General features: G+C 58.5%; 9 protein-coding genes across 9 annotated transcripts; 3 read left to right on the top strand and 6 right to left on the bottom strand.

Moving 5' to 3' along the window:
* Nucleotides 1-347: 347 nt before the first annotated feature.
* PSEUBRA_005697 (Ankyrin repeat-containing domain protein) lies at nt 348-1,215 on the top strand (the record flags this gene model as incomplete). Its single annotated transcript, XM_016439108.1, has 4 exons — nt 348-396; nt 517-804; nt 877-1,080; nt 1,187-1,215. The coding sequence occupies 4 exons, from the start codon at nt 348-350 to the stop codon at nt 1,213-1,215; spliced, it is 570 nt and encodes a 189-aa protein (XP_016289890.1).
* A 65-nt stretch (nt 1,216-1,280) lies between these two features.
* On the bottom strand, nt 1,281-2,702 carry PSEUBRA_005696 (uncharacterized protein; the record flags this gene model as incomplete). Its single annotated transcript, XM_016439095.2, has 1 exon — nt 1,281-2,702. One exon carries the CDS (start codon nt 2,700-2,702, stop codon nt 1,281-1,283), a length of 1,422 nt encoding a protein of 473 aa, XP_016289889.2.
* Nucleotides 2,703-3,198: 496 nt separating this feature from the next.
* PSEUBRA_005695 (Tubulin-tyrosine ligase/Tubulin polyglutamylase) lies at nt 3,199-4,824 on the top strand (the record flags this gene model as incomplete). Its single annotated transcript, XM_016439103.1, has 1 exon — nt 3,199-4,824. One exon carries the CDS (start codon nt 3,199-3,201, stop codon nt 4,822-4,824), a length of 1,626 nt encoding a protein of 541 aa, XP_016289888.1.
* Nucleotides 4,825-5,743: 919 nt separating this feature from the next.
* PSEUBRA_005694 (Inner centromere protein, ARK-binding domain protein) lies at nt 5,744-10,773 on the top strand (the record flags this gene model as incomplete). The annotated part of the gene is made up of 2 exons (XM_016439104.1): nt 5,744-5,982; nt 6,084-10,773. The coding sequence occupies 2 exons, from the start codon at nt 5,744-5,746 to the stop codon at nt 10,771-10,773; spliced, it is 4,929 nt and encodes a 1,642-aa protein (XP_016289887.1).
* Nucleotides 10,774-11,196: 423 nt separating this feature from the next.
* PSEUBRA_005693 (uncharacterized protein) lies at nt 11,197-14,373 on the bottom strand (the record flags this gene model as incomplete). Its single annotated transcript, XM_016439089.1, has 1 exon — nt 11,197-14,373. One exon carries the CDS (start codon nt 14,371-14,373, stop codon nt 11,197-11,199), a length of 3,177 nt encoding a protein of 1,058 aa, XP_016289886.1.
* Nucleotides 14,374-16,788: 2,415 nt separating this feature from the next.
* On the bottom strand, nt 16,789-19,965 carry PSEUBRA_005692 (Phospholipid/glycerol acyltransferase; the record flags this gene model as incomplete). Its single annotated transcript, XM_016439092.2, has 1 exon — nt 16,789-19,965. One exon carries the CDS (start codon nt 19,963-19,965, stop codon nt 16,789-16,791), a length of 3,177 nt encoding a protein of 1,058 aa, XP_016289885.2.
* A 713-nt stretch (nt 19,966-20,678) lies between these two features.
* PSEUBRA_005691 (uncharacterized protein) lies at nt 20,679-21,250 on the bottom strand (the record flags this gene model as incomplete). The annotated part of the gene is made up of 2 exons (XM_016439100.2): nt 20,679-21,073; nt 21,151-21,250. 2 exons carry the CDS (start codon nt 21,248-21,250, stop codon nt 20,679-20,681), a joined length of 495 nt encoding a protein of 164 aa, XP_016289884.2.
* A 251-nt stretch (nt 21,251-21,501) lies between these two features.
* PSEUBRA_005690 (WW domain binding protein 11) lies at nt 21,502-22,791 on the bottom strand (the record flags this gene model as incomplete). Its single annotated transcript, XM_059465628.1, has 1 exon — nt 21,502-22,791. The coding sequence occupies one exon, from the start codon at nt 22,789-22,791 to the stop codon at nt 21,502-21,504; it is 1,290 nt and encodes a 429-aa protein (XP_059321667.1).
* Nucleotides 22,792-22,940: 149 nt separating this feature from the next.
* Nucleotides 22,941-23,844, bottom strand: PSEUBRA_005689 (Peptidase C48, SUMO/Sentrin/Ubl1; the record flags this gene model as incomplete). Its single annotated transcript, XM_016439093.2, has 2 exons — nt 22,941-23,660; nt 23,776-23,844. The coding sequence occupies 2 exons, from the start codon at nt 23,842-23,844 to the stop codon at nt 22,941-22,943; spliced, it is 789 nt and encodes a 262-aa protein (XP_016289883.2).
* Nucleotides 23,845-23,969: the final 125 nt, after the last annotated feature.

Here is a 23,969-nt window from a genome sequence, read left to right as displayed (position 1 = left end):
TTTGATGCTACGGATGCAAGTGGCTGACGGGATACGATGGCAAGGAGGTGTAAGTTGAGGAGAAGGTTGGTGTGGAGAATTCTTCCAAAACTTTTTCCTCGACCAGCTGCCACCATAAAATCAAAAATTCCTGAGGATTTTAGATCCGGAACCCGAGAGTCTTGGCCCGATACACAGAATAGACTCGATCGGGGCATGCCAATACTCGGTTCGTGGAGGCTTGTGCGACTCGAACCAACACCACACGCATCCATACTGGAGTCCTTCCTGTTCATCGTCCTTCGCTCAACAGACACACACCGCTGTTAACTAACAAAAGCAGCGGGGAGAAACAAGACATTGCGAAAATGGCCGATCAGGAACACGACGATGCCGTGCATCAGATCGACGTCCAGAGTGAGTGTCCATACATTTGTTCACTTTCAGGCTTCGGGCAGAAGCGACCTGGCTCGTGACCTTTGCATCGTGCCGAGGCCGGCATACTGACTTGCTCCATCTATACGCTCCCCTCTGCAGACAAGCGCTTGCTTCATGCAGCACGAACAGATGACCTCGAGCTCCTCCAAGAAATCATCTCGTCCGGCGCTTTCGACGCCAACCACAGCGATGGTGTAGGGCGCAACGCTCTCCACTACGCCGCCTCTTCGCAATCCACACAGGTCCTGCCGGAGATCCTCAATCTCGAGATCGATGTCGACTACCAAGATCGCACCAACGCAGACACACCCCTGCATGCCGCGGTCAACGTCGAAATCCCAGACGGTGAAGCAGGCAAGGAAGTTGAGGAGATCAGGAATTGGATCGGTAAGTCCGCCCACCGACCACGCGAAATGTTACTATAGTCGGCTGCTGACAGATATTCGATGGTTCGCACAGTCAACGAGCTGCTCGAGGCAGGCGCAGACCCAACCATCCCCAACAAGGACGGCGACCTCCCAGCAGACCTGCTCTCCTACGGCACAAAATCTCGCTCGGAACTAGGCCAGGAGCTTGTCGCACGGCTCAAGCGCGGTCAGGCCGAGATGAACGTGAACGCGAGCGACATTGCTAACGACGACGATGTTGCCGACGACGGCGAAGGTGAGTCAATCCGAATTTGCGAAAGACTGACGCAGACTTGCTAGAATTCTGACTTACATCTCTTCCTCGTTACATCTGACGATGACGACCATACACACACATACAGGGAGCGAAGGAACGCCATCAGAAGAGTAGATTCAACTTCCCCGCCTTTTCTCGATCAATCAATGCATTACATCAGAATCATGGCTCGCTTCAAGTCACCCCTTCGTCCGCACATCCACCACCTTGATCGACTTCCTGGGACGATCATTGAGACTGCCCGCGTCGTCCATGGACTCATCCTTCTCATCCTCCTCCACCGGTCTTCCGACGGTTTCTAGCACTTCCTCTTCCGACTCGGACATGACGGTGGCACTGCGAGGTCGCCTTGCCTTACCGGTAGTGTTCGAGGTCTGCTTCTCGCTGCCGCCGCTAGGACTGCGCAGAGCGGCTCGAGCTAGTGCAGCAGCGACACGTTGGGATGGACTGCTAGGATTGGAGGCTGCTTCACTTCGGCTAGAGAGGGAGCTGCCAATGTTGGCGAGCTCGTGGTTGCTGTCGACCTCCTCGACCGCGGTGGGCAAGTGCACGGGAATTGTCTCAGCCTGCTTTGCGGTGGCTGCGGCAGCTCCACTTTTTGACGGCGACAAGGACTCGCCAGCTACCGGCGAGGTCGAGGCCTGCTTGTGTGCCTTCACATCGTTATCAGTTCCGAGCACCCAAACATCGGCGCCACCGTGACGGCGCAAGATCTCCTGACCAAGCCAGTCGAGATCAGATTCGTCATCGATGGGCCATTCGTCCGCTTCGTCCTCGCTCTCGTCGTACTCGTTCATCGCAGCTTCGCCCCCGTGAGAGACCTCCTCAGCATCGGCGTCTTCCTCGACAAAGAGCATGGGTACACCCGTGATAGGGTGAATTGCGATCTGCGCGTGAGTCGGAGCTCGAGCCTTGGTAGCCGAGGAAGAAGCGGAAGATGCCGTGGGGGCCCGCGATGGCACAGCAGCATTCTGAGCAGGTCTGGGCTTGTAAGGCGCGTGTCCGCGGAGCATCACGGGCGCGGCATGGATGAAAGGATTGGCAAAGCCATACTGCCAAATATCCGCCTGGTCGACAAGCTCGTCCGCCGCCGCGGTTTCTTCCGCTCTGCGCTCATGTCCGTGATGAGCACGATGTCGTCGACCGTGATGATGACCTCGCGGATGACCATGATGATGACCGTGATGTTGACCATGGTGGTGACCGTGGTGACGATGGGGAGGGGTCCAGAGGTCAGGCACCTGGAATCCATTGGTTGCAAGAAGTCGCCTGCCTAGCAATTCGACGAGCTCATCGTCCTCGTCCATAAGTCGTCGGAGACGGTCTGCTAGCTCATTGGTCCTCTGTCGCTGCACTTCTGCTTCGATCAGCGCTTCGGCCACTGCTTCGACCTCGGCCTGTTGACGCGTTTCTTCGACAGCGAGGATAGCAGCTGCTCGTTCGAAGTCATTGTCGTCGAACAGATACAGCAAGGAACGGCCATCGTCCTCATCCTCTTCAATCGCGGAAGGTAGTATGTCAAGATAGCTGTCGTGGTCTCCCATGAGAAGAGGGAGCTCTTCAAAGTGGATGGTGCCGAGCACGACAGCGTTGCGACTCATGTTCGACACGAGGCTCGAAGAGCTCGATGACCAGCTGATGATCTGAGTTTGTGCTCCGTCGAGATCGCGGTGAGTCGGTCGCTTCAGGAGGAAGAGAGGATCGAAGAATGGAGAAACATAGAGCGAGGAGGTGTATGCTCTGTCGAGCTGATCAGGGTCCTGATGGAGAGAGTCAGCCGAGTGGAGGCTGAGACAGCGAAAAGGAGAGCGCTCAGGGGCAGAGGACGACGCAGGGACTCCTGCGCTTCGCGGGCTGAGCCTTCAGCCTGCACCTCTGTGACTGTATGTTGCGCTTTGTGACAGCTGCGCTGCGCCGTCCCGGTGATTCTAGGCTTTTCGCGAAAGCGCAAGCCGAATCCTTCTCACGCTGAACCCGATTCCAGGCGATCTGCCGAGATTTGCTCAAATTTAAGGTTTTTCTGGCAGTTCTTCTCATCGTCCTGCCAAGCTCTCAACTCCACCATTCTGGACACCAACATCCCTAGCAGCTTCGACGATGCCTTCGGGAGCCCTTGCCGAAGGCGCCTCGTCCTCGAGAACGGCTTTTGTCTCCTTCCCTGGTGCGGCGTACACCCACTCTGCCGCCCTTCGAGCCACTCGCAAAGTGCTCGCCCCTCATGGCTGGCAGATCGAGGAGGGTGACGGCAAGGGAGGTCCCGTCGGGCCGTCTGGCACATCAGATCCTCAGGAAGTGTCTATTGCTCCATCCGGAAAGGATCTCTATCTGGCCGACTACGATCTGTTGCCGTTCGAGGACCTTCTTCCCGGTTCGTCCTCTTCTGCCAAAGGCAAGCAGCCGCAGTGCTCCAGCTACGTCATCAGGAAGGCGCTGATCCGCAAGCACTACCTCGCTTCTGCGCTCAACACGTACGCGGTCAAGCTCCCGTCTGGACCCGATGCAGACCGCTTTCGTACCTGCACGCCCAAGACATGGCATCTCGAGATCCAGTTTGCAGACGAGTTGGACGAGCTACTCATGGACGACCTCTACGACCTGGCTGAATTGCTGGAGGAAAATCAGGCTGCTGCCGAAGAAGGTCGCGAGAAGGATGTCAGGTGGTTCATCTTGAAGCCGGGCATGGCAGACAGAGGCAATGGCATTCGGATCTTCAGCACACTGGAGCAACTGCAGGCGATCTTTGAAGAGTTCGAGCCGGACTCGGAAGACGAGGACGAAGAAGAAGACCACGACGAAGATGGCAGCGGCAGTGGATCAAGAGATCAGAATGGCTATGCAGGGAAAGACACGTCCGTCATGGCAAGCCAATTGCGGCACTTTGTCATACAAGAGTATATTCGGACACCTCTGCTCATCGATCCTGTCAGCTCAACAGCCAATGGCGATGGGCTCGCGGCCCATGCCTCGCAGAAGCTCAACATCGGCGCAGGAATGGAAGCGAACAGCCCACGAAAGTTCCATCTTCGTGCGTACGTGCTCTGCGTAGCTGGTCTCGCTGTGTACCTCCACGATGACATGCTGGCGCTCTTTGCTCCCATGGCATACCAGGATCCAAGCACCGACACAGTACGAGATCTTCGGTGTCACCTCACCAACACATGCTTGCAGGAAGATGGGTCGCTTGCAGTGGGCAACGATGCTCGACCGAAAGAAGAGAATGTCTTCCTATGGACTGACCTCGCGGGATCCAACTTCACGCAGTCGAACGGCCAGGAGAAGCGGTCCATCAGAGCACTATCGGCCGACATGGTCGATGACGTCCGTCGCAAAGCCGCCGATGTAATCGGTGCGTCATTCCAAGCGGCAGCGAAGGCAGGGAGCATTCATTGGCAATTATGGCCTAACGCATTCGAGGTCTTTGGAGTCGACTTGCTGGTCGGCTACGACGACTCGACTTCCGGCACAGGAGGACACAAGGAAGGGGCGTTTAGCGACGAGCTCAAAGTATGGCTGCTCGAAGTCAATGCCCAGCCTGACTTTGCTCAGACGGGTGCTCGGCTGAGCGCTGTCATTGACCGTCTCTTCGAGCGGGTCTGCGAAATTGCGGTGCTTCCATATCACTCGGATCAGCAAAGCACGGGAGGGCTCGGTGGATGGAAGGTGGGCGAGTCACGGCATTCTACCACGCTCTGCTTTAAGGAAGATCTCGGTCGTGGCTTCTAGGTCACCATCTTAAGCAATTATTCACACCCACCACACGTCTTGAGGGACACGATAGAAGTGCCAACACCATCTGCTCTGGAGAGGGGGGATGATTTTCCAAAGGGTGTTAGACTGAAGTGGAGGCCATGTGCTGCCGAAATTTGGCCTCCCCAAATCACGTGCAGAATTTGGTCGCGACCCCATATGCAGCGCGCTGGCTACGCAGCAATTTCGGTTGCAGCTTTGCTCTGCGCCTTCCAGATTCGCGTGGCGTCCCTTTCTGTGATCACCAAGCCGCTTTCGCTCAGCCCAGGGCGACCCCTGAGCCTCCTGAACAGCTCGACTGTGGCTTCAGCTTGACCTCAATGACGAAGAGTTGACTTCGATGCAGGCTCAAGTCTGAGCATGCGTGATGAGCACGGCGTTGCCGACCGATTCGGACTGCCTCGAGTGAGCTGCTGCCTTTCCGTGAGAGTGCGCTGTGCAGCTGCGATTTTTTTCGGGATTCAAGTGGAAACGGCAGCTCCGCGTGCACTGCTGTGTTGTGAGTGAAATTGAAATGTGACTTTCCCACGCTCAATCAGACCCTCGGTGGTTCCGATTGATTCTGAGATTGAGATGAGTGACTGGCTTCTCTTCCATCCGAAACCCTTCTTGACCATCACATCACGGATCACACCCGACCACGCCCTCGAATCGGCTCAGTCAAATGGGCTCGCCGCAGCTCAGCTTTGCTTTGCTCCGTCTTTAGCCAAACAACGCGCTCTTCTTGCTATTCATACAACGCTGGCATCGACACGACTGCGACACGACTGAATCCCACCACCGAGCCACACGTCAAGGCTTTCCGACGTCCATCTTAACGACCACATCCATCTGCTTCTACTAATCGCATACATCGACAGACATAGCACTTCTTCCATCCTCGGACTTAGCAACCATGCCGGCAGCACGAATGGCATCCCGCCGTGTCCCGGCCTTCGATGCCTCAGCAAGCGGCTCAGCTTCGAGCAGCACCAGCTCCTCTCCACTCACACCAGAAGCACATCTGCTAGGTCATGTCAACAACATCCGCAAATGCTGCGACATATCCCTCTTCCACAAGAACCTCCAGGAGCAGGGTCTCGACTTTCTTGCAGACAGTCTGTTGCACGCCAACGACATCTTTGCCAAGTATGCGTAAGTAGGAGCTCGGACCCACCTTGATCTCGGGATAGACCGTGGACCAACACAAACGCTGACTTGCCAATTGACCGTCATCCCTTCCACAATGAATGCAGAACAACATCACGCAACGTCGCGTCCCCGTCGAAGCTGGCAGGAGAGCTGCTCAAGTCACCCACCCGCACTCGTACTCGTGGTCGCGATCTTGTAGTCGCAGCAGCTCGTACTCGTGGTGCTGCCAATGTCTCGAACGATCCCTTCGTTGATGCTGTCGAGGTCTTTGACAAGGAGAACGCCCCTCTTCCCTCGCGCTCCTCGCGGTCACGCATCGCTACCATGGCGGAACCGGAGAAGGGGAAGGGGAAGGCCAAAGCAAAGCCAATTCGAGCTGTCGACGAGGAGCCATCCTCTCCTTTGTCTCGGCCCACCCGCAGAGTGCTTGGCGATCTCAACGCACAGAAAAGCCAATCACTTCCGCCCGTTCAGACGTCAATGACCACTGCCAAGAAGACTGGCCGCAAGAATGCCGTCGCCGAAGATGACAGCATGGCTATCGATGCATCATTACCAACCGAGCGACCCTCAGAAGAAGCGATTCCGCGCGCCTCTACCCCTCCACTCCATGTCTCTCCGCCAAAGACACGGACGCAAGAACAGCTGGGCACCCTCGTTGCGCAGCCGGAACGTCTGGACGCTATCTCGGACTTCGACTCGGATGACGACTCGGAAGCCGAGCAAGCCACGGCGACGGCGCAAGATAGGGCCAAGGACGCACAGAGCCAGAACGCCGAGCCCACGGTCACGAGCACCGTCGTATCACAGAGCTCGCGCAGCGACGGCAACACAGTGTCGTTCCAGCCTGACCTTAACGACACTGTTCGATCCAGCGACAACACCGTCTCTGGCACTCTGGTCGATCCGAAGCTCGAGAATGCTCGCCAAGCGGCATCAGCACTGCTGACCAGCAAGCTTCAACAGCAGAAAGATGGCAACGCCGAAAAGCCGATCAAGCGTACGCTAGCATCGTACGGAGCAAAGAAGAGCTTGCCAGCCGCTGCGAACAACGCACGTCCCAGCAATGTCACCACCACGCTGCATCCTGCCTCGACACCTGCGGGCCCCGGCTTCCGATCGAGCTTCCTCAACAAGAGTCTGCGCAAGCAGATCGCTGATCACGAAGCTCTAGAGAGTGGTGATGACTCGGAATCGGACTCGGACGAAGAAGAGAGTGGCCTCGTCGCTGGTGCGACATTTGCCGCCATGTACAAGAAGACGGCTGCCAACACACAGGCCAACACGCGTGTCAACGCCGCTCCTGCATCAAATAGCGGTGCCAGCTCCAAGAAGCGCAAGAGCGACGAAGCACTGCCAGCCGCGAGTGACGGCGCCTTGGGATCGTCCGCACCACCAGCAAAGATGTCCAAGCTCGGTACCGCCATGCTCGCTGCCAAATCGCAATCGCAACCATCGGCGCCAACGCCTGCAGCCAAGAAGGCACCTGCCGTGGGTCCTGCCTCGAAGCTGGAACAGTTCCGCAACAATCTGGCTCATGTGGCTCGCAGCACTGGAAGTGGTGCTAGCTCCAGCTCACACTCGCAGACAGTGGCATCTGTTGCTTCAACACCTGCCGAAGAGGCCGCGCCGTTCTCTTTCACCTCTGGCAAGTCATCTGATGCTGATGCTGCTGCTGCTGCTGCTGCTGCGACACACGCAAAATCTGCTCCCGCATCCGACGACTCGAGAGACCTGCACTCGAGGTCCTCCGACTCGAGCTCCGACTCGACGGAAAAGATCGCGCCAGGTATCAAAAGCGGCGAATCGACCATCAAGGCCTCCGCCATTCCGCGTTCGCCCGCGCGTTCGCCTTCTCGCGCCGCTGCAAATTCGCCTTTGCCGCTTCCAGCTCGCGACGGCAGTGTGCGCAAGTCGCCGCGCAAGTTGGCTGAGCAGATGAAGCTGTCCCAGCAAGAGGCAGTTCGTTCGGCCTCGCCGGGTCCGAAGACCAAGGACACCGCCAGCCTCTTCCAGTCGAGCAGGAATGCTGGTCCCGTCAGCAAGCAAGCACCACGTAGCCCCTCCGCTCAACCCCGCAGTCTTGCCGCACTCTTCGGCAGTCCGAAGCAAAGCACCAAGCTTCCCACTCTGTCTACCACCCCTGCCCACTCTCCACCCAAGAACTGGCAGGGGAGTCGATTGCCGTTTGCACAGCCTTTCCAGCTACAACAGCAAGCACAGAGGGAGGCGAACAAGGTCTTGCCGCAGACTCCGGTGGAGGAGGTCGTCGAGCCAGTCGCCAAGGAGGCCCTCGATAGTCAGCGCGTCGTTTCGGCAGCCTCGACGATCCTTTCGACTTCCAAAGCCGGGGCCGAGAGTCAGTTCTTCGATGCTCGTTCACGAGACAACACTCCTGAGCCGTTAGAGACTCCATCTGCATCAGCTCCAGTAGCAACTGCGGCGACCACGAAGGACGCTATCTCGCTCTCGGACTTGAAGCTACCAGCATCTGCTTTGGGTAAGAAGCCGGCTGCGATCACGGCCGCGCCAGCTACAGCCACCAAGCAGTCTGGCATCGCCAAGGGCAGCTCGCTTTCGCCCAAGAAGGTTGCTGCTAAGGCGCTCGGAAAAGCAGGGCCAACTTCTCCCACCAAGGCGAGCAGTCTTCGGGCTGCAGCCAATGCGGCATCACCATCGAAGCTCAAAGCTCAAGCCTCTGCGCGAGCTGCGCAGCAATCCGGCGCACCTGCGTCGTCCGCATCTCCTTCGAGGGCATGGGGCATTGGTGAGAAGATCAAGGGCTTCCTTGGCCTGCATGCCTCCACTACGACCAACGCGTCTAGCTCAGCTCCTCAGACCAAGATCTCGGCATCCAGCACCTTCCAGCCACGAGCCAATGGCGTTCCCACCAGCAATGCAAATGCGGCTGCCCCGATCGAAAAGATTGCGGCACCAGCAGCAGCATCTGCACCTGCACCTGCAACTGCTCCCGTATCCACACCTGTGCAGCCTCCTGCTATTCCTGGCGCCTTGCTCGCCAGCCCTCCACCCTCGGCCAAGGCACCGCCAGTGAACTCGACGCCTTCCAGCGCTGCCGCTTCCGCGCCCGCGAATGGCAAACTCACCAGCATCGCACGTGCCGAGTTGCTGCGCAAGAAGCAAGTCGAGGAAGAGGAGCGCAAGGCCAAGGAGAAGGAGGAGCGCCGACGAATGCTGATGGCTAAGAAGGAGGAGCGTGCCAAGGCAGTCGCAGAGGAGGAGCTCGAGAAGGAGAACCGCAAACGTGCTCGCGATCAGAATGATCGTGTCGGTCGATCTGGTCTCGAGGATGCTAGCATCGCTTCATCGACTGGTGCACCCGCAGCCATCCCAGCCGCTTTGTTGGGCAATCTTGTCGTCGGCGGATCAGCCACATCAGGCAGTGCGCACAGCGGCTCAGCCAGCTCGAGAACGAGCGCTGTCAGCAGTGTCAGCAGCGGACCGCCTACGCGCCCTGGCAGCGCTCTCAACGGCAGCTATGCTGGTGTTAAGAGCCGCTACATGCAGACTTCGACACAGCAACAGCAGCAACAACAAGCCGAGGAAAGCAACAAGAAGCGCCGCGTCACCAACGACAAGGAGAGCGGAATGGCTGGCTTGCAGACGCAATTCAAGCAGCAGCAGCAGGCGCAACACCAGACTGCCGGCACTCGTCCCGGCACTTCTGCGGCCACCTCGCAGATTGGTGCGCCGAAGTTGGTCCGCACCGTCAGTCAATCGTCCATTCGACCCGGTGCCCCCGCTCAGGCTTCGACGCAGCAGCAGCAGCGTCCCCAGCCACCACAGCAGATCAAGCTCGCCATGAAGCCGGGCGTTGCAGCCGCGTCTGGCTTTGGAGCGGCGCCACGTATTCAGGGTGCCGGCGCATCAGCAGGTGCCGGCGCTGCCACGGCTTCGCTGATGGCGAATGGCAGCAAGACGGCACTCGGCCAGCCATCCTCCTCACTGTCGCAGCCGGCAGCCAAGACGATGGCCAACGCCAACTTTTCGTCTTCGAATCCGTTCCAGCAGGCCAAGCAGCAGCAACTCCAGATGCAATTGCAAAAGCAAAAGCAGCTCCAGATGCAGCAACAGCAACAGCAGCAAGCGGCATCGAACGCTGCACAGGCTCAGGTAGCGGCCAACGCCGCAGCTTTGCGAGAGCAGGAGCTCCACCGAGCTGCACAGATGCAGTTCCAGATGCAGAATGCAGCCGGTGGACGCTTCGAGGAGTGGGACGATCCCGCTGCGCAGCAGCCAGGAGGTGGCGATGCCGACGAGGCCTTACCCGACATTGCGTCGGAGTACTCTGATTCGGAAGACGAAGAGACGATCCAGAAACGAGCGGCCATGCCGACGTGGACGCAGGGTGACGATCTGGACGCTGCGCTGCTTGCCCAGTCGACCGTCGACGCTGACGAGATCTTCGGTATCCCTCAAGGCCCCGTCGAGCTCGAAAAGATCTTGCCAGGCGAGCGCACCGCCAACCGTATCCGCCGTCCACGCACCTCGTCTGCCAACTGGTCCGGCCCAGATGGGCTGGCCCAGTGGGAGATCGACAGATACAACAAGCGCATGGGCATCAAGGGGCCGGGAGTTCAGCTCACGAGGCGGGACGGAAGTCATCCCCCACCACCTCCACCCGGCGTCATGGCGAGACTGTCGATGGCTCAACGCCAGTCGATGTCGCACCATCCGTTGGCTGGGGCCAGTGTCACTGCTGCTGCCGCATCGTCGTCAAGCTCTGCCGCGCATGCGGTGAAGAAGGACGACGGGCGCGGCAAGCCGCTTTGAACCCTTCGACGCCACGGATAGCATCCCACATCACACACACTTCCGAACACTTCATTTACAGTGCTTCTCGCATCACTCTTGTCCCGTCCATCGGTCTTCAGTTTGCAACATTGGTTCGTTCTCAATCGGAATCTGCTCCTCGATCTGCACGTGTGTCCGTCTGAGGTGATTTTCGCGATTGCAACTCGCTCAGTGCAACACTCGCGCTGCTGTGAATGTCCGTCGATGCTCACCGTCACACACGCGCAAAGTGGGCCAAAGACCCTGGGGCTGAAAGAAAGGAGTGCTGATTTGTGGTGGCAAAAAAGGGATTGTGTGATCCGATCTGTCTGCATTGTCTTCATGGCGTTGAGTCGGCGTCTTCGTGCCTCGCCGTGCGACGTTGCTTTTCCTTTGGGGAATCTGTGGTGGAATTACCGCGCTTCACAGCTGCCTATACCCGTCGTTGGCGCCCGCCGCCTGCACGTCGCGCACGCGCTGCGCGACGCTAACAAACGCCTCCTCGTCCGCATCCTCCTCGTCCACTGCACTCCCTCTCAACCCGTCACCTTTCAGGAAGGTCGACGAGTGGCTGTGCAGCTGGCTGGTCGAGTTGGGTGGGTGGTGGAAGGAGCTCCACCTCCGACTTCCCGCATTGGTGGTCGGGGTTTGGGTGGTTTGAGGCGGTGATGGCGCCGAAGGATAGTTGTACGAGGACGAGCGTTTGGGGTTGAGCGACCCACTGCGGCGGAGGCCGGAGGGGTGTTGTGGGGGAGGATGGTGCGCGTGAGGGTTGACAGCGGAGTGATGCGTGTCGGATTCAAACGGGTCGTTGGTGGGATCTGTGTCTGGGTGCGGCGTGTCGTCGTCCCGGTCCGCCTCGCCCTCGAAGTCGTCCTCGCGAGACTGGATGAGACGCTCCCGTTCTCGTCCGCCGGATGAACGAACAAAGGAATCGCGCTTGCGCGAAAGCCACTCGTTCTTGTTGACCAGGTTGTTCACGTCCTGCACGAAGAGGTCGACGCCGCGTTGGCCTTTGGGTGGTTGGTCCTGCAGGCGCAGCATGTCGGACACCTTCTCCCGGATGGTCGTGCCCAGCGAACCCTGGCGGCGCATGTAGGACGGGTACCCTGCAGACGGCGTGGTCGGGCTCATAGGTCCACCATTCGCAGAGGAATTCTCCGACACGGCGACCGCCCCGCCATTGGCCGTAGACGGCGAGTCGTCAGCAGACGTGCCGCTCACCTTGCGCAGTTCGGTCGCAGGTCGAATCCCCTCCTGCTCGAGCTGTTCCGCCGAAGCGATGTTGAGCATCTTGGCCTGTTTCGAAGGCGGGACGAGACGCAAGCCACCGCTGTTCTTGGGTTCCTTGTTGGGTTTGAAACCTGCGTGGACGCCAGATGCGAGCGAATGGCCCCAGTGCGCGTTGGACGAGACTTGCGAGCCGCCAGCGCCGCCATCGTCGGCGAGGGTGCTGTCGACGTCCCCACCGGCTGGGCGGGGGCGGCGTGGTGGGATGGGACGTGTGGTCCCAGTGACAGTTTTGGAGCGACCGAGAGCGCGGGCGTTGCTGCTCACCTGGCTGTCGTCCAGCGCCGCGTCGGGGCTGCGGATCTCATCCCGGTGGTGCGGCGGGAAGAATGGGTTGTGTCGGTCGATCGAGGCGGCGTTGGCGGCAGCGGCTTCGTCCGACATGGCCTCCGCGGAGTCTGTGAGGTCGTCCACGACGGTTCGCGATGCGCGACCGCGAACACCCCCTTCGGTTGGCTGGATGGGTGGAGGCGGAGGTGGTTCTGATCCCGACGCGAGCGCTTCTCGCTGCAACTCCTCCTGCTCTTTCAGCCACGATGGGAGCGTAGGCTTGACCTTGACAGCAGACGAATCTTCGCCGTTGGCGGAACCGGCCTTCTTGGGGTAGATCGCTTTTGGTGCAACCGTGGGCACGGTGCGCTGCTGTTGTTGGTGCAAAACTCCATGGGAAACCATCGAGCTTCCGGCGCCCACCTCGCTGTCCCCGCCCATACTGCGGTGGAGGTGGCTGGCGGCGGATGCGCGACGAGCGTGGAGGCCGAGCTCGGTGTCGTTGCGTGCCACGTCCGAGGTCGACTGCTGCGAGTCTCTGCGCTGCAAAGGGTGTCCACCGAGTGTACTTCCGCCTCCCAAAAGAGACTTCGTGCCCGAGATCGACCGCTTCTTGGCGTGTGTCGCGACGGCTGCCACCTCTGGCGGTGCTTTCTGACCATTCAACAAACGAGCAGGCGCTTGCCCGCCGTGTTTGGCCGCAGACGACTGCAACACAGTGAAGAACTTGGGCGGGAGCGACTCCTGCGCTTTGCGCACTTCGCTTCGTGCGTTGAGACCGGCTTGAATGAGCGGGCTGATGTGTCTCGGCGGCAGAGGCGGCGGGTTGCGGTCCCCGGGTCGTGGTGGCAATGGCGGCGAGCCGGCTCCGAGGCGATCGGGCTGATGGGTATGCTGCTGCCGCGAGCGCGAGCTGCTGGCTTGCGAAGAAGCGTCGTCGACCTGATCGAACACGACCTTGGGGAAGTGGGACTGCGCTGCCATAGCAGGTGTGCCGTTGCGGAAGGGATTCGAGGCTGGTGAAGAGGCACGTACTGGGGTGGGCTTGACGATGCGCGGCTTGCTCTGCTTGAACGGGTTGGGCGCCGGATCGAAGCCGCGAAGCGCGTCGGAAGGCGTCGAGATGTTGGCCGGTGTGATGGGCGTAGCACCTACGGCGACGGCGTAGCCGGACCCGCTGACGTAGTTGGATGTCGAGGCTGCCCCATCGCGGAACGGATTGGCGCTCGCGGAGGGCGGCATTGGCATGGGCTTCCGCTGCAGATCCTCCAGGTTGAGCGGGATGTTGGGATTGGCGACCTTGGCCTTGGGTGCGACGAGCTTTGGCATCTGCGGCTTGGCGGGTACTGCGGGCGGCGGCTTCATGTGGCCTGCCTGCGCGGTTTCGTCCATCTCGTTGAGGTTGACCGGTGCTTCTTCGCGTACTGGGGTCAGCAGAGGCTTGGTGCTAGCTTCGGGCTTTGGTGGTGGAGGCAGTTTGACCGAGTTGGGTTGGGCGGTGATGAGCGATGATGGACCTGCCGTCAAGCTCCTTGGACCCGGTGAAGTGATCTGCTGCACATTGCCGAAAGAGACTGCGGATGCACTTTGTGGTGGGGTGACCTTCTTGGGCAGAGCGATGCGCGCAGGCTTTGTTTGGGTAAAAATGAGATCTTTGGTCGCTGATCTGCCCTGCTGAGCCCAGGATACAAGTCGAAGCATGGCAAAAAAGTGACCAGAGCCAAGGCCGAGCGGTGTGCGTTCGAAGAGAGGCAAGATCTCGAGTTCGTCTGCCATGGACATGCCGCACTCTTCGCGAAGGTAGCGCAGACCATCCTGCTCGTCGATCAGATCAGGCTGACCGCTGGGAGCGGGCTTGATACTGTTGAAGCTGGAGAGATAGACGAGATACTCTTGCGGGGAGAGCGCGGAATCATCGAGGTAGGATCTGCGCGCCTGAAGCAAGGCTATCCTGGATGGAGCTCGAAGGGAGGAGGACGCGGCCGAGATGTTGCGCGAGGGCGAGCTGAGTGCTAGTGGTGGCACATGTGGTGAAGACATGTTGGCAATATGGCGGTGTAGCCTTCACAGCTATCGGCCGCGCGGCCCTGAAGATGAGCTGTGCGGTGATCGGGCTGTTGCTCCTCTGGGACCGCTGCGCTCCTTTCTCGCCGTGAGCTGATCTCCGAAGCCAAAAGGAGGTGTAGAGCAACGGCAGATGCTTCACTTGACGGCTGCGTTAAAGGGGCATGGAACAAAGTCGAGACGGTACTGTCGGGCTGAAAGGTTGGACGTGGTGGTATCGATTGGTATCTGGCAGCTGGGCAGCCTTGCTAGGGTAATTGCTTCCGTCTAGAGAATGTCGAACCAAGCTGCGGGTGCAATATGTACAACGCTGAAAGCGAAGAGGTGCGATGCGAATCCGAAGGTCGAAAAAGATGCAAGTGGATCCAATTGACGGGGCGCCGTAAGCGAAGACGTAGTTGAGTTGCAGCGGCTGAGTTCCAGTACTAGGGTGTGCAGGCGGATGAGTGTGGTCGCCACGGCAGTGCGGCGAGCGTGAGAGGAAGGCGGGATGGTGTTGGAGAAGCAAGAAAGGGTGGTGCGCGGTGGAAAGAGGTAAGGAGACGCGAAAGGAAGCGAGGCGAGCGAGCGATTACCAGAAGATTGCCGATTTGCAGAGAGACCCTATTCAAAGTGAATGTGCTTGGGAAGAGAGAGCGAAGAGCGGCTGACTGGCTGGCTGATGTATTCGATGTCGGAGATTGCGCCAGAAGGGAGAGGAGAGCGAGGGCGTCGAGATTGGTCACCTGCTGATACGCTCCTCTCGGATGGGAATAGAGGGAGAGCAAGGCGAATCACCCAAATCACAGATACGGAAGGAGCGAAAAAAGAGGCCGCTCCCGGTTCAGTCAGCCCGTCAGTCAATCGCAAATTCGGTCAGCGAGCGAGTGAGCAAGCGAGCCATCCATCCGTCCATCCATCCCAGCAACGTGGTTCACCAGTCACAGACTTGGCTTCAGCCGAGCACTTCAAAAAAGGAAACAAATTATTGAAAATAAAAAATATTGAAATGTGACCGGAAAGGGGAGAGAGAGAGAGCAAGGCCTGTGACGCGACGATGCGTTGTAACGAATGGATGGATTCCCTCTCGGAAAAGAGGGTGAGCTGCCATGCCGCGGCGGAGAGTCAGCGATACGGTGACCAAAGGAGCTCACCAGCTCACCCACACGAGGTGGGTAGAGGTCGGAAGCGCCATCGAAGGAAAGGCCGACGACTTGATTCATGCTCGACAAGCCAGCACTCGAGTGCGAAAGAGATGAAAGAGACCACCAGTCGAGATCGCTGGTGTTGAGCCTATCCAGATCTCCAGGGCTTCAGGGCGCAGAGTCGGAGTTGCAAATCTCGCAATCCATCTGAGAGTGCTCTGACGCAGCCGAGGATGGTCCGCGACGTTAGCGATCCGAAACAGAAACAGCAGCAGCCCTCGTTTTTGTTTGTGGGTCTGTGGCTGGTAGAATCGACGGTGAATCAGGACAAACAGGGCGCTTCCACTCGGTCCGTTCGCTTCTCTCCAGACCAACAGCAGAGCATCTCGATACAGTGCTGTCAACTGAGAAGCGGCTTCAACAGCCCCACAGTCGTAGTCTGCTTCTTTGGTCTTTCCCGTTGCATTTGATGCGTGCCAGCTCGACAATGCACAAGCAGACACCGGCGAATAATTGCTTGACAGCACGACCAACAGCCAGCGATCTGAGAACCTGCAGCATGCACAACGCAAATCATCCACCACCTTGTCCGCCAACCCAATCACTGCTGCATGCAGCGGTAGCACACACCTGGAAGAAGGCACAGCGTGTTGCCTTTCTATTCCTTGACAAGCTATGGCCGTACAGGTACGCAAACAAACGGCGGCTCGAGGGGGACCCTATGCAGTGGCGTGCCGTACAGCAGGTCTGAGTGCGGCTTGGCGGCTGTCGGAATCTCACTTCCGGCCCACTGGCCTGCGTTGTGAGCACACGCACACACAGACAAGCGAAATCAAGGTCGATCGACAATGCAGCTTGGCACGCCCATCGCTCTTCACCCTCGAAAAAAGAACGCGGGGGGTGCTGCTCCGCTCTCTTTTGAGGTGCCAACGCGTCCCACCACCAACAATGCGCAATGGCGTAAATGAAAAGTCGCTCAAGACAAGACGCATCGGGGCTCAAATAAACCAGACGCGGACCGGATCGTCCTTCTTGGACGCTGCAAATCGACGTAATTCCACAGCACACAAGCTCACTCGCTTTTTGTTTGGTCTCGCCTCGACGTGGATCCATTCCATCGGGCTCCAGAATGCCGGCCACGGTACTCACATCCCACACATCGCAGCAAACTGAATGAATCCATGTTCCCATAAAGTGACAGCTTAACAATTCAAGACGGCCATGTCGATGAATGCCACCCATGTTGCGGCCATATCGCCTCAGCTTGCTACTTGGCTTCGTGCTTGGGCGTCGCAGGGGGCGTGTTCTCGGCGCTCATCATATTCTCCAGCTTCGGTCGGAAACCTGCTTGCTTCTCAGCACCCTCGTGCTGCATCTCGAACGCTTGCGATGCCGCCGAGAACGGCAACTTCTTGGCTGCCGGTCCGGCATTCTTGAGCTCTTCCACGTGCACATCCTCCGAAAGCGAGTGCGTTCGGTTTCTGCGCGAGGTAGCTGCAGTGTCGGCTGCTGCTTTGCCGCGGCTTGCGTCGTCGGTGATGCTTGTGGTCGCTAGGCTCGCGGGCAATGCAGATGATCGGCTCGACTGCGATACTTTGCCTCCAGCACCGTCCAGAATACCTGTCGATCGTGTAGCGCTGGGCGACATGGCGCCCCCTTCCCGCATCAAAGCGCGCAGATCCTGGCTGCTCCTGTTGCGCTTCTCTGCAAACGTCTCGCCAGTGCCACCGATGCTCCCACGACTGCCGCTTCGAGAGCGCGAGTGGGTGCGACTGCGTCGACCAGCCGACCCGGGCGTCGTAGGGCTCAGCACGCCGTTCCGCAGGCCATTCATCAGCGTCGTCGGGTTCAGCATCGAAAACACGGCTTCGTAGTCGCCTTCATCCTCGTCGCCACTCTCCGTGTAGCTCGAGCCTTCCGAAGCATCGCCGAAGGAACCCTCTCCGTCCTCCTCGGCAATCTCCTTCTCCTCCTCGTCGATCGCATTGCTGTCACCACCCGCAGTGTCTCGTGTCAGGCTCGAGTTGCGAAGCTGCTTGATCTCGTCCGCCGTCATGGTACGACGTGACGACGAGCGACGGCGCCGACCCCATCCAAACAGCCGCTCGTCCATCCACTGCAGCGGATGGCTCAGCGCATCGTTGGCCGCACCGCCCGCCGACTTCTTCTGCTTCCACACCAGCGCCTCTCGTTCCGGCGCAGGCGGCGCGGACGCGTTGGGCAGCATGCGGTTCTCGGCAAAGTCTTCCCACACCTGCGGGGCGAGCTCGTCGATGAGTGCGTGCATGTCGGCGCTGATCTTGGTTCGCGTCTGCTGCAGATCGAGGATGACCTTGTGGTTGCCCGGTATGAGCGAGATGAACAGGGGCGGCAGCGACTTGTAGATGTCGATGCCGACCTCGGCAAATTTGAGCGCCGAGTACGACATGGTGGGCAGCACAAGGAGCGTGTACAGCGGCATAAGCGCGCGTGTTCGTGGCGACAGTTCGTACCTGTGGGCGAGGAAGGTGGCGAGCCCTGCGTAGAACGAATAGAGGACCGGCGCGACACCGAGGGAGACAAGAACCTTCCAGGTGGCCAGCACGTCGCGTCCAGCTACCTTGACCTGCGATGCTGCCAGCGCCTCCTTGGCCTTCTTGTGACTGATGATCTTGGCGAGGATGATGATGGGCGAGTTGAGCACAGCTCCCGGCAGCGCCAATCCGCCCCAGAGCCCAAGCAGGCCGAGACGGTAGAACAGGAGACCGAGACTGCGCCAGCCGGCTCGGGTAGCCCTTTCCACTTGGTGGTCGCGCAGACCTGCATACCGCAGCTTCTTGTTGTATCGAAGGACCTCCTCGCGAAGCTTGACGACGCGGGGCTCGTCCTTGAATTGGAGATATCCCATGATAAACTTGCGGTTGAGCTCGACTGTCTGCCCCAAACTGAGCGACTGGCCAGGCGCTCGATAGAGGCGGCGACCGGCCTGAACGACCATGAGAGTTTCGTAGTCGGGTGCTCGCAACGTGACACCCTTGAGACCGTCGTAGACGATGCTCATCATGTCGCCCACGGCTTTGCGCTTGCCCTCTCCGCCCTCGTCAAATAGGCCCACGAGCTCACGTGGAACGTCGATCGGAGAGCCAAACTCGACCACAGCGCGACTGCGGAATTTGTGGGGATGGAAGTACGACAGACCGACGGGGACGATGCGCACGTTGAGATCTTTGTTGGCTGACATGGCACCGAGAGCCATGATGACGACACCAGCCTTGAGAGGCAGGAGGTCGGTGCGATCATGACTGCCGCCTTCGGGGAAGATGCCGAGACACCCGCCCTCTGCGAGCTTCTCGTAGACTTTTGCGTACATCTGTGTCTGGTCCACAAAGGGAAGGCAGGAGTACTTGCAGCCCTTGTCCTCGATCAGATCATGGGTGACCTTATCTAACGCTCTCGAGCTCGGCGATTTGGATCCTCTCTTGTCGGACTTGACCGGTTCCGGCTGCGGAATCTTGCCGCGTAGCATGTCGAGCGCGCGCTGGTCCTTGAACTCCTTCTTGATCTTGACTTCGGTGTCGCTGACGACCTCGACAACCTCCACAGTAGCATGTCCGCAGGCCTTTGGCAGCATGATTTGGCCCTTGGGGACTAGTTGAGATTTGAATGCGGTTCCATGTCCTTGCAGGAGAAGAGGGTCGCCCGAGGGATGGAGCGTGATGTATCCATTGCCGCGCTTGGCGCTATCGGCTGCTCTGGCGACGGGGATGGACTGCATGATGCGAGCAGCGGCTCCTACGAAGCGGCGCTTGATACTCTTCTCGGCGATGAGGAAGGCGACGCGACGGCCGGATGCTCGACGCACCTCGGACGCAAGCAGAAGCGGGTCGAGGAACTGGTTGTGATGCGGCGCTGCCACAAAGATGACAGGCCCTTCTCGCGGAATGCGCCATGATGAGCGCGGACGGATCTCACGGAAGAAGAGGTTGATGATGATGCGCCAGAAGAAGAGCGCGATGTCGAAAGCGATGTTGGACGCCATGATGTTCTGGGAGCGGAACACGCGGCAGATGACTCTTGCGACGAGGGTGGGAATGAGACGATGGATGGGAATAGGAAGCGACTTGAGCAGACGATCAAAGTCTTTGAGAACGGCCAGGAAGCTGGGAGGATCGCCTTGTCGAGCGTACGGCACGGGCTTGGCTACGAGCGAGAGGTGCTTTGCTCTGCGCTGATATTCCCTCTGTTTGGATCCGATCTCGGCAGCGGTTCCTTCTGATACGGCCGTGCTTGGATGCTGCTTCAGAGATTCCTGACTGGCGGCTGCGTCAACCGAAGGTGATGCTGAGGCGGAGGCGGTGGACGGAGCTGCCGAAGCTGAGTGAGAAGATCCCGACGGAAGCGCTGGATTCCGATGCTCAGCAGAACCTCGAAAGTGTGCTGTTGAAGGATCGGATGAGCCGGTCATTGAGGATCCGGATGAAGAACAAGGAAATGCGGCTTATAGCTCGATTGCTGCAAGGGTCACTTCTTTCTGCGAACGATGCGAGGCTTGCGACGACGGGCCAGTTGGGACAGGTGGGTCCTTCGGTCGGAAAGTGGCAGAGGCTCGGAACGGGACGACTTATATGATGGCCCTCGAGAAGTGAAAGAGCGAGCGGCTCTCAGGAGCTACACCAAAACAGCAACTTCGATGGAGACGCTTGGTCAGCCTGGAAGACGGATGAGGACGAGGGCGTTGGTGATGGTGAGAGCTGAAGGTTCAGCGATCCTCAGCCGGTGTGTTGCGCTGATTCACAAAGGATGTCTCAAGACGAGCAGCTCCAGTAAAAAGAAGCAGGCGTCTGTGCGGTACGCAGGCAGAGCAAAAGGAAGAAAAGGCTACTCTAAAAGTGTAAATTCAGATACGCGAGGTACGCACGCACCACAGCTTGGTCGCCTTTCAAAGTTTCCCCACGCAGCAGCCTACAGCTGCACGCGTCTATGCAAAATGTTGGGGTCTCGCAGAACTGCGTGCGTATCCATAGAAATCGGGACCAGTCCTTTCGTCTTCATCATGATCATTGGGAAGGCATGCGTGCGTATTGCAGCTTGACCTGCACTTCGAGGCCGTCATCGTCCGACGAAGTATCGTACAAATCACGCCGTGTGACGACTTTTTCGACAAGGACGTGGGTAGACCTATGACAACGGCTTGCAGATGGACAGCTCGAGCCCGATCCGCTTTGCTGCTGCTTGAGTATAGTCTCGACCAGCCTGATCGGTACAGCAGAATCGCAAGGTAGCAGCCTTGATCGTGCGATCGTCAATGTCTCTGTCCGCCAGCTTCGTGTCCTGAGATGAGGAAGCACTTCGCTTTCCGTTCTGCTTGAACTTTCTGAACTCGATCTTGGTCTCATCCTTTTGAACGGAGCAGATGGGCTTGACGTAGGTTGCATATGGCCGAGAGGCAGCACGGTTGACGACATGGTCGCAGCCAGTGGCGCAGAACATGGTCATCAGCGCATGTTCGTCTACCTGTCGAAGGGTTGCTTCGGGCGAATCGTCGCCGTCCGCTTTGCATTCGAGAGTGGCAGCTGCATTGCGCAAAGTACGGCGTCAGCAAGATACGTCCGACTTCGACCTAAGGATAGAAAGGCGTCATGAGGCTTACTGCTATTACACGCAGGTCCCGACACGGATGCAGCTGATGCGACCAAACAGGCGGCGGCCATGAGGAAGAAGCAGGCCTTGAGGCTCGTCCTGGTCCTCATGTTGACGGCGGCGGGTGTGGCAGTGACTCGAAGCATGGCTGACGGATTGATCGTCATAGGCTTGAAGGTACCTGCGCTTTGCACCTCCTGATGTAAAGTGTCCCATGCATCGCTGACACCGTTACCACCTCCGCCAAGCTTCCAGATGAGGTGTGCTGCTAGGGAGGGACAGCTTATGAAGTGACCTCATGACCGAGCCAACAACGATGAGCTGGCCAATTGTGTGGGCAGTCAGCCTCCCACATGCTGCATTACAGCAGATCGCCGACTTCATCGAGGAAGCGGTCATAATCACTTTTCTTGCTCTGGCTGCCACTACTTCTCTGGTCTGCAACTTTCGACGGCAGGTGAGCTTGCACGGACTTGAGCAGATCCGGCTTGTCCTTGGCCGACGCTTCATACGAGTCCGTTGCGTCATTCGAGACAGGCGCAGCATCGATCCTGCCAGGCATCCCTCGCTTCGTCCTCGCTTTTTCCTCTTGTTGCTTTTTGCGGATGGCAGCCGGGACGAACGCGGTCGACTCCTTCTTGAAATTGCGCAGCTGTGGCTCTGCAGAGATCACGACGCCATCAGGTACCGACGGTGGTGGTCCAGGTGGCCCTGGCGGAGCAGGTCCCTGAGTGGAAGCAGAGGCGGGAGCGCTTGCCATCGGTGCCGGTGGCCGAACGGGAATACTACGACTGGTCGAAGGCGGGCGTGGAGATAGACCTCCTGGCACATGATGGGGTCCAGCGTGTCCGCCTCGACTATGGTTTGGTCCTTGCCTCGGGCCGTGCTGATGCGGGAGTGCCGATCCTCGGCCCCTACCACCTCTCCCGGCTCCGTGCGCTCCATCTCTCGATAGATCTGGCTGACCTCGACCTCGTCTCGTGTGTGATCGTGACCCCGCGCCGCTAGATAGCAGTCGTATTGGCGGTGGACCGGACGGCATGACAATGTCTTTAAGCTCCTCATCAGTGCTGGAGTCGTCGCTATCTTCGCCCGCGCCGTCCGTCTCTTCAGGGAGCGGCGGAGGCTTGGCAGCATCTATGAGCCCTTCTTCTACTAGCTGTGCGTACGGCTTCTCGAGATATGGCATGCCTGGTGGTGGCGCTCCGTATGGATTGAAGGTGGCATCGTAGTAGATGCTCCATCTCGGATCCCTCTGCTTCGACTGTGGTGTTGGAGCATCACCCCGCAAAGGAAGATGCTGTGGCTGAGTAACGTTGGCTTGACCTGGCTTGGCAGAGGAGCTTCCGACGCTAGTCTCTTCGTAGCCTCGAACGAAGTTGCGCTGATCGGGATGCTTGCGGAGATAATCTTCCTTGATACGTTTGATCTTTGCGACCTCGGCTTGGAGGCGTTTGAGCTCCTCCCGATCCTCCTCGCTCAACGTGTCCTGTCGCGCCTCGAGACGCTGGATCTGTCTCTCGAGCGAGTGTGTGTCTTGTCGCAGCGTTCTTGCCTCCTGAGCTTGTTCTTTGCGCTCCCGATTGCGTTTGGCCTCGCGTTTGCCCGCTGCTTTGCGCGCCGCTTGTACAGGATCCGCTGACCTAGCCATGGCAAGTTATCATACGATTGCTACGATTGGTGTCTCGACAAGTTGAAGTTTGTCATTCGCTCATGGTCGTCGCATGGAAGATAGAGCTCAGGGTCTGAAATGCAGCAAGTTTATTCGTGACCAAAAAATCTATCGACAAAGGGCCAAATTTACTCCACACCGAGTTCCGTAAACAGGTCAAGGAAGCTGGCCTTGACCTTCTGAGTAGGCTCGACGTGCTCGTGGTGATGGGTCTTCTTTCCCCATTCTTGCAACCACTTGAGGTACGACTTGCGGAAGCGAGCGACGTTCTTTGGTGAGGCATCAGCGCATACCGTCTCGACGACCGTTTCGAGGTCGTACGATGCAGCGTCGGGCGAACTGAGTCGACGTTGCAAAAGGCTGGAGAGAAGCAAGACGTAGATGCCGCAATCACTGCCGTTCTCTTGATGCTGGAGGCAGTCGACCTTCTTTGGTATTGGGGCCTGGCTGTTCTGTGGGTTGACGAGCCTGTCGATGCTAGAGTGGACCGATTTCGCGGCGGTTCGATTGCAGTCCCCCAAGCTGTCGAGGTGGTAGCCAGCACCAGAGGCAGCATCGACGAGCAAGAGACTCCAGTGGCTACCGGACGACTCGTGCTTGGGACTGCCAGGAGCGTAGCGGTCGCTGACCGGCAACAATAAGAAACGCTCTTTTGGTTTTGGCACCACTGAGGCCGCGTCAGGTGCGGCTGCGCTCTCGAGAGTGCACAACACTTCAACGACGGAAGGAGGAAACATCTTGACGTTCTTTGAGGACGAGGCGCTCGAGAGCTGTCCTCCAAGGGATTCGAGCCATTCTGCATGGAACGCGAGAACATTGTCGCCCAACCATTCTTCTGTCTTGAGAGTCTGTTGATCGACCCAAAGTAAAATAGAAGTGTGATCAGCATGTGATTCATGATAAGCTGGTCTGAGAGGCCTCTGAGCAAGCAGCTGCAAGACCACAACGCCAATCGAAACCCACCTTGAGATCAGATTTGTGCAAGCAGGCTTCGTTGGTGCTCACGACGAGCTTGTCTGAATCGGAGAACATCATGTCCGTTTCGTGAGAGGTTCTGAGCCGTCTGCTGCAGGTCTATGGGGCGCCGGTCTAGGATGGTGATGATGGTGGTGATGATGGCGGATAAAGTACAGAGCCGAGTTCATGTCCGGTGTTGA

This window comes from Kalmanozyma brasiliensis, assembly GCF_000497045.1.
Source record: "Kalmanozyma brasiliensis GHG001 unplaced genomic scaffold PSEUBRA_SCAF7, whole genome shotgun sequence".
In the NCBI taxonomy this organism is placed as follows: Eukaryota; Fungi; Basidiomycota; class Ustilaginomycetes; order Ustilaginales; genus Kalmanozyma; species Kalmanozyma brasiliensis.
This window is presented reverse-complemented; position numbering and strand designations above follow the sequence as displayed.